An 8,839-nucleotide genomic window follows, 5' to 3' on the forward strand; every position below is an offset into this window, starting at 1 on the left:
AGATGTGAGGCACTATTTAGGCTCATTAAATAATTCACTATGCAATTTGTTTCTCTCGGCTGGTTCACTAAAAGGAAGACACAGGAAGCCCCAGTTTAAAGACACAAAGGCTGTTCTCCACAACACATTGTTGTAAATAAATTACACTCAGCTGAGTTTCTTGGCAATCACGTGTAAACCTATTTTCGTCGTTGATGTTTTCAGATATCAGGAACTCAAACAGAGAAAGAACAACAAAAGTAACTTGTTGCAGGTGAGTACTGACATCAAGTAGAGGCTTGCAACTGATTGATTCAGAGGCTGTCACTGTGACTGTTGTTCATGTGATTAAGTGAGGTTTGTTTTTACACAGGGCACCCAAGACAACACAGATCCCAGTGATAATGAGAATGATGGTGAGGAAGCTGATCATTTGAAACAAAAGAAATATGTGGATCACGTCAAAATTCAGTTACACAGTAATTTTTTTTTTTTTAAAACCTTTAATTTGCTTAAAGGAGCCAAAGTGGAAACCCCAGAGGGAAATGGCAGCAGTGGGAGTCCCTCTTCAGTACAGCTACCAAGTGGAGAGAGAGACAGAAAGTCTAAGCTGTGTGTAATTCTCTAAGGCAGTCACATGTCAAGTGGAAATTTAATGAACCATCTTTCACACTCAACATCAAGTATCAAGTATTATTTAAGTGCCAAACCATTGTGTCTCTTGCGCTAATGCTTTCCCTTTACAGTAATGTAAAAAAACGGTGAGGGGGTCCAAAGTTACCAAAAACACTGTGCAAGTGTATTATGTCTTTCAGTATTGAATGCAATAACAGATGATTGTTCATCTTTTACGTGAAAACTACAGTATGTTGTAAATGTGCTTATCAGTGTTCATTATTTTGCAGTAGGCCTACGTACATCACTGTGAGATCTACATAAAACTACTATTTAAATGTTTAATTAACAATGATCACAGTTTTATCTCTTCAAATGGCTTATATTTATTAAATAATGTCACGTTATGTTATAAAACAGTAGATCTACATAATACCTCCAGTTTTTTTTTGCCATTGCATAATCAACAATAGGTATTAAAATTGTAAACTAGGACTTATCTTGAAGAACAATGAACAGCACATGAATGAGTCGACATGTCTGTGAGACATTCACCAATCCAGTTTTTCTAAGTGGCACGTCTACAATCAGACATTTAATTTTAAGCTATTTTCTCAGCATTAACAATCAATTACAACAGCAGCTACAGTATCTTCAGCAGCAGTAAAAACAGAGAGCTTTTCCTTCTCACAATCACAGTCTGTTCCTCATAAGGTTCAATATTGCACTTTTCTGTGAATCACTGAGACTCTCTTCCTTTTAGCTTTAACTGAGGTTTCAGTGTGTCAATTAGGAAGTATTCCCTGTCAGGTCCAGCTAATGGGAACATACTCGAGGAGAGAGGCCTGTTTACAGTGTATATTCTCCAGAACCATGGCACCATTTTTGTACAGCATACTGGTTGAGGATCTCAGTCACTGTTGCTGCTGTCTTCTCCCACCACCATGCTGCTGTACTGCTTCTGCTGCTCCTCTTTAAATGACTCCTTCACCTTTGCCCTCTTCAGGCCTCCATCCCTGCAGAGGCAGTCAGGTGGAGACAGAACAAAGTGAGAGTGGTGCTAATCATTTGACAACATCTGTTCAATGTCAATGAATATCACTGTCAAGCTAAAAAGGACTATTCTCTGTTGTTTTCATGTTTAACATTAAAAAATATATTTTTCATTAAAACCTTTTCAAAAAGCCACAGTTACTGTGATATTATGGTACAATTATGAATGTGTGTTTATTAAAACCATAGACTGCATAAAATATGGATGTAGAGACGTCACACACACACACACACACACACACACACACACACACACACACACACACACACACACACACACACACACACACACACACACACACACACACACACACACACACACACACACACACACACACACACACACACACACACACACACACACACACACACACACACACACACACACACACACACACTAAACATGTTTATTTCTTCTGTAACGTTGGGGAATTTAGCATAAGGGTTTAACATAATGGATTGACACCTTTTGGGGCCAGCCTCAAATTGGCACTTCCTTATTGGCTTCATTTTTCAGCACCGGAAGGTTTTTTCTTGGGTAAAACACTATTATTCAGATTCACAGATTGTCAAAGATTGAGCCCTGACCAAACTTCATATACTCTTCATATAAAAGTCCTAACAAAGTCCTAAGTCAAAATTAAAAGAAAAATACTCCAGAACAAGGAAATAACAATCAAGTGAAGAAAAGAAAGAGGTTGAATCTTACCACTGTAAATCCACCAGCCCTCCCTGGTGAGCGATGGCAGATTTAACTCTGTTGGCAAACTGGACAGCATCTTCCCCCTCCTGTCATTTTTGAATGAACAATCTCAACTCAACAACTCTTTCTACTTTAATATATATATATATATATATATATATATATATATATATATATATATATATATATATATATATATATATATATATATATATATATATATATGTGTGTGTGTGTGTGTGTGTGTGTGTGTGTGTGTGTGTGTGTGTGTATATATAATGTGGAGGGGTAGGGGTGTCACCTGTGGGCTGGACATGGTTCTTTAAGCCGCCTACACATAATCCGTTCTGTGCTGGACATTCCCATGTTTTGCTATTGGGAGAGCAGTGCCGCCCAATGAGGCACAGCGCTAACCCTGGTGTCACACACCGCTTGGAATTGCCGCAGAGTGCTAAGCTCTGAGTTTAAATTATTTACACCTGCACCTCGTTGCCGCTGACCTTTCAAGGCGCAATCAATTCCAGAAGCAATGATGACGTATACCTGCGCTTTGGCTCTCTGCTCTCAACATCAACCTCGTGGTTTGCTGCGGATAATGAATAGACGGCTTAATACATGTCTCTGCTCACGTGCTTCGGCAAAGCATACACACCTGTTGGTGCATTACCGGCAGGTACCACACGTTACAGACGAGAGCCCAGCTGGTCATCATCCTTAGCAAGTAACTGACCATGCTATACTTGGAACTGTTCCAGAAAGCATCTCCAAACTTGGGGTCATACTGAGAAAAGTAAAAAAAAAAAATAATACATAGACGTGCAGTAAGGAACTTAAAATATATGTGAGCCAGTAGGCCAGAAAACACCTAAATAAGGGATGAAGACTGACAGGACTGAAGTACCTTAATGGCTACTGGATATATTGTTGCTCCAATTTCAAAACTTCCCTTTTTAAACATCATGACAGATGTGTTGTTGACACAGGTTCCTGTGGAAAGGAGATTAAAGGGGACAGAGTTGTGTGAGCTCTGTCCAAACCCACATGAAATAGCTGCTCATTTGTCACAGCTGAGTGGCCAGACTGCCATCAGGCACTGGGCTAAAATAACAACACTTACTGAGTCTTATCTTTGATGTTACAAACACAAACATACACCTGCTGTGGATAATGTAACCATATCTTTACATGGTCACACTTACCCTCGGGAAATATCAATATGGGAAGCTTTGTCTTGTCATTCACATGATCCTGCAATCTGGAAGCAACACAAAGAGGTAATGGAAACATTTACATTGCACATTTGAAGAGTGGTTTTTTTCGCATACTGGAATCCAAACTCTATGAGTACTGTATTAGTATACACTTTCCAAAATCTGTTCTGTTTGGATAACCAGGATTTTACTACCAGGAAAATGCCAACCTCTCTGAAACCCGGAGCAGCCTTTAAAAGAAAATACAGGCAAGAACAACAAGCAATGACAAGCCTGCACAGAGAGTTAAGGGGTGGAAAACTGACCTTTTGGTCACTAGGTGGCGATCTTTCATCTCTGCTCTCTCAAACCAGACATGAGGACATGACCTCACCATGGCTCTCTGGAGAACTCCCATCAAACCTCCATGTACCTGACCCACCTGATAAACACATTTTGAGGGGCAGCATGTCATGATTTACCATGGTAAATTAGCTATTAGTATAAAACAAATGTAAAAATAAAAGAAGTTTTTGTACCATAGCATAACACCCATCGTTGCAGAGAATCACAACGTCAATAGGAGAGGTGTGATTGGCCACACAGATTCCTCCTTTTTTGGGTTTGTTTTCCCTGTTGCGAGGTAAATGGAGTCATTATCAGATGATATGCCCAATCTGATTGTTAGAAAAGTACATGGTGAGGAGGCTCATTTACCTGTTGTGATAGTGGATGGTGGCAGAGAGTCCTCGAGCACAGATCCTGTAGCACATCACATGGACCAATTCACTGAGCCAGAACTTCATCCTGAAAACACACATACGCAAAGAAGTACACATGAGGAGGTAACCATCTCAATAGGAAACAAAGTTAGATGAAATATGACTATCATTTGGATCGTTATAGTTTGTGGTCACCTCCAATTTGGAAGTAATCCAACTGCAGATGTTCCAATGACCAACCAGGTGAGGCCAATGCAGGCCAAAGTTATCCTGGAGAAAGTGGAACTCCTTAATTATTCAGCATAAAACATAAAAAGTCATGCAAATTTAAAAATACTGAATAGTTAGACACAAATTAAGTAGGTGTATGAAGTTTTAGTTTTTTTTATTTGTAACTTAAACGAAAAATAATAAATGCAAATTGAAACTATCTTTCACAAAATACACAAGTAAGGTCTGATAGCAGGTTGTTACAAAAATAGCGGGTTTTAAAGGGCCAACAATGCTATTTATGAAGTTGAATCCAATAGCCAAGCAACCACAATTTTTGGTGCGGGTCAAGCTTTAAAGGCACAGTAGGGTTTTCCTAATACAACAATGTTTAGACTAAAACAAACATAATCCCTCTCAATCATCACTTATAAAACCCTGCCCTCAACCTGTGTTGTCTTATTTTGCTGTGTTTGGAACACGTCTGGCCATCAACCTCTATAAAAATGTAGTGGCCGGTTGCCAGATAGTAAACACACATCCATGTGGAAGCTACAAAAATGGCAGACACAGCACCGAAAAAATGCAAATATAGCAAGAAAAACGCCAAAACAAGAGACAATCAGATTTTGATTTTGTTTTTCTATGACTTGCATTTTTCAAGCGGCTTCAATGTCAGCATCACTTTAACCGGAACAAACGGTTCCACCCACTAAGGTTTGACTCAACCTTTGAATTATTTCTGTCTGGATGGCAACACTGTATTTGTATCACTACAGCTTAATTTTGCAGTTTCAGTATTGGTATACCTGAGCGGGGCAAGGATGCAGTATCTCACAAAAATGCCGAGGCCATAGACCAGCGTCAGCTTCAGACTGATGTACTCAAAATCTTTGTGGGAGCGAGTCAGTAAGTTCCAGGACACCAGCTCCTCTGAAGTGAACCGCTGGGTCACCTAAGTTTAGAATTGAATGTAAAATCAGCCTTGCAAAACAAGGCCACTTATTACCGTTAACATGATAAATTGTTGTCTTGCTAATAAAGTAAAAATGTACCTCATCCTCTACAATGCTCTCAATTCCTCTCCGGGTGAAGTAGAAACAGTCACTAAGAGTAAAATCCCCGCCCACTGGTGGTTTGGGTCGACTGCGTCTAAGTTCCTCTAACTCTTTCTCCATAGAGCCATCTTCCCTCTGGATGAGACCTGACACATACACACACGGATTATTATTTTCTTAGTAGAAATCTGGAAAATGAGTCAGCCTTGCGATATCTTTTCAGATTGTGTTGATAGAGTCAGAAGAGGAAATGGTTTCAGCCAACTAAGGAAAATTATAAAAGTTCATTCAGCAATGTGTTTCTTGGAAGGACATTGCATACTGTACTTAACAAGAATTACATAAAAATTCATCATTCAATCATTCATCATTCAATCATTTCTAAACCATGCAGAAAAAGAAAAAAAATCAACAGCAACTTTGCTTCACATAAAGATGTACAACATTTGTCAATGGCCTAATGAAGCGGAGTCATCTGCAAATTTCAATATGAAGCCCTGAAGAGGCATTACGTTTCTCACAGCAGCGACGTACCAAGAAAAGTCACCTTAACCACCAACACGTGTCAACAAGCAACCTAAAACATACATTTTGACCGGATATACACAATAGTAACAATTACTGAGTTCTCCAGAGAGTTGTCTTAAGTATTGAAGGTTGTATTGCCTGGTATGTAACACCCATCTACCTAACAACTGTCAGAACAGTTAAGGGTTGGCCTCAGCTCAAACTCCACATCATCAGATAACTCAGCAGGCAAAGTCCAAAACCTAGAGTAACAAACTCTTTCTTCAATATTCAATGCACGCTTTCAGAAGAATGTATGCTTTATCTTTGTTTAGGATGCACTTTTACTTCATCATCCATATTTTAAAAGTGTACCACTGACATACTCAGGACTTTGCAGAAGCCTCATTTAGCTGACATTACCATTACACGATATACATATTTTTATTAAGTATTGGGTATTTCTAGGTTTATTTCAGAGATGAAAGGAATAATGAAATACTCTAAGTATTTTAGTAAGTTCTGTGTACTTATGGGGTATTTTGGGTGTAAAGGATACATTTACTTATTAAATAATAGTCATCAGGAAATGAATAACCGTATTTCTTTTACTTTTTTTACAAAAAAGGTTGAATAATACACTTCTATAGACATGAGAGATTTCTAAAAACTTGTTTTTTAAAAAGAATGCACATCCCATGTCAGTCAGACATGAGATATATCATAATTTAGCAGGCTCTGTTGATTTTACAGGGTACTACATGGTAAGAAGAACTTGACAGTGCATACTCTGTTGTTACTGTGTACAGTATTGTGTTTTTACTGTATTGTGTTTTTGTCCTTCAATGACAATACAAACTTTTCATAGCTGTGCACTTGTGGAAGGTATGTTTGTTTTCTATTTCAGCCTAAACGATATGAGCTGCTACAGTAATGGATGAACATACCTGCTACTGTACGAGCTATTTTTATTTTTTTAATATAGACATCACAAAGTTCTTGGCTCATTAATATTCCAAATGATGCAAAAACAATAAGGGGAACATGTGTTGTTATTGTAATTTTTCCATTAGTATATCATGTTTTGGTAGCACATCAGAACTGTGAAATAAGTCATACCATGATAACTTAAGATGTACCCTTTAGGTACCCAGTACCGTCAGTCAGAGTGAAAAAGGAACTTTTTTGTCCACAAGCCAAACGGCTAGTGAATGTTTAAATTTTACCAGCCACTCAATACTTTATCAATACTTTCTTGGTTGGTGAGTGAAGGAAATCTTTCAACCATTTGCATATTTTACCACCATTTGGCTGGTGGCTGGTCCTAATTTTGAGCCCTGCCTATAAGTAATCTCTCCTTTCAAATATACAGCTGTACACATGTAAATGAAAACTTTTCCAAAATAAATAGCAATATTAAATAGAAAGCTGGCCTGTCTCTGAGAAAGCTGATTAAAAGAGGGAAAGAGAGAGAGAGCGACACACGCAGACAAAGCAAGAGAGACAGGAGAGATGGACTGAAGTGTATGACACAAAAACTTTCTTTGACCATTATGCTGATTGTCACTGCACAGCACACTCTGGTTTATTAGTGAAGTGTCTGGAACTACACTGCAGACTGCATATATATATAAAACTGTGTATTATAAAATGTAACCAAGAATGCAGTTTAAACCTTCCTTTAAATGGTCACATGGCTATCATCTTGTAAGAAATGTATCTCTATGCAGGAACAAAAAACATTCTAAACTTCATAGGTAAATGAATTAAGGTTACTCTTTCAAAACTGGGCAATATCATTGCAACATTCTTGCCCAGACTTGTAAAGTGTCTTGTGAAATCTGGTATTACAGCGCACATTTGTCATTAAACCTCCATCTTTCACAATAAAGGATAGTATCAACTTTTATAGAAGAATGTCATACAAAATGTACTTATCAATGAACATTTCCATACACAGTTTTCTACTCACCATTAGATGCAGAGGCTTCCAGATGTTCATCTGCATATCCCTTCTGTATCTTCAGAGTGGCCCACTGTGAAGGACAGAGAAGACATTCATGGCAATGTCTTTTATGTGGAGCACTGTATGAGGAGTGTCTGTATTTCTTAAAAGCATGTATCTGTGACAAACAAAACAAAACCACAGTACCTCTAAGGTTTTTACCAGGATGGTCATGTAGGTCTCAGAAATGCCCAGTGAGAAGCCAAACATGGCTGGGATCATGATGAGGCTGATCACAAGGTACAGCCAAATCTTTAGTGCCCAAAAGGCAAATGCCCCCAAATCCTCCATCTCTACCTTCCCTAACGTGTACAGCAGCCCTTTGGCTGGGGTGTAGAGCAGTCCTGCATGTGGGGAAAACGTGTTTTTTGTTGTCATATAAGTTCACCATTGTCACCTACCGGTAAGTACAGACAGAAGATCCCTCCTGTCAACAAAAACAACAACCACCACCACAATGACAAGGGGAGCAAACAAGTGTAAATACAACGTTGACAGTGGAGCTACTCAGGAGTAAAGCCACAAGAGGTAACATGGGCTTCACTTTACCGAAACACACAGCACACGACCCTCTATACTTAGACTAGAAGACTGTAAAGTACTGCAGTATATCTGTTCGTTTTCTACAATAACCAACATTGTTTTTCAAGTTGCAGTAGCTTATCTCACCTGTCCTTACCACAGTCCTTCCTGAAGAATAACCGAATAAATCAAAACTCTGAGTGCCAAGAGCAAACACGCCTATTAACTACTAGAACAAAGTTCACGGAGCAGCCATAAGGAGCCGTCGTACAGCG

At 38.8% G+C, this 8,839-nt stretch overlaps 1 protein-coding gene across 2 annotated transcripts; it reads right to left on the minus strand.

The window, feature by feature from the left end:
- Nucleotides 1–962: 962 nt before the first annotated feature.
- agpat9l (1-acylglycerol-3-phosphate O-acyltransferase 9, like) lies at nucleotides 963–8,839 on the minus strand. 2 transcript variants are annotated; one of them, XM_034873004.1, is made up of 14 exons: nucleotides 8,712–8,839; nucleotides 8,190–8,386; nucleotides 8,010–8,073; nucleotides 5,528–5,676; nucleotides 5,282–5,427; nucleotides 4,458–4,532; nucleotides 4,258–4,347; nucleotides 4,080–4,173; nucleotides 3,867–3,982; nucleotides 3,550–3,605; nucleotides 3,252–3,337; nucleotides 3,003–3,131; nucleotides 2,367–2,436; nucleotides 963–1,628 (listed from the first exon to the last, which is right to left on the minus strand). In XM_034873004.1, exons 2-14 carry the CDS (start codon nucleotides 8,331–8,333, stop codon nucleotides 1,597–1,599), a joined length of 1,251 nt encoding a protein of 416 aa, XP_034728895.1. In that variant the 5' UTR covers nucleotides 8,334–8,386; nucleotides 8,712–8,839; the 3' UTR covers nucleotides 963–1,596. The 2 variants fall into 2 exon arrangements, with proteins under 2 accessions (XP_034728895.1, XP_034728894.1); XM_034873003.1 differs by having other exon boundaries at nucleotides 1,176–1,610; nucleotides 2,357–2,436; nucleotides 8,712–8,836.

This window comes from Etheostoma cragini, chromosome 5 (assembly GCF_013103735.1).
Source record: "Etheostoma cragini isolate CJK2018 chromosome 5, CSU_Ecrag_1.0, whole genome shotgun sequence".
NCBI classification, from domain to species: Eukaryota; Metazoa; Chordata; class Actinopteri; order Perciformes; family Percidae; genus Etheostoma; species Etheostoma cragini.

Bases quoted from the DNA above. Each gene is read 5' to 3' on its own strand.
- agpat9l (XM_034873003.1), bottom strand. From the start codon at position 8,333: ATGGAGGATTTGGGGGCATTTGCCTTTTGGGCACTAAAGATTTGGCTG. The intron at 5,677-8,009 runs GTGAGTAGAAAA...TGTATGTGTCAG, and splicing joins GGAAGCCTCTGCATCTAATG to GTCTCATCCAGAGGGAAGAT. The intron at 5,428-5,527 runs GTACATTTTTAC...TTCTAAACTTAG, and splicing joins AGAGCATTGTAGAGGATGAG to GTGACCCAGCGGTTCACTTC.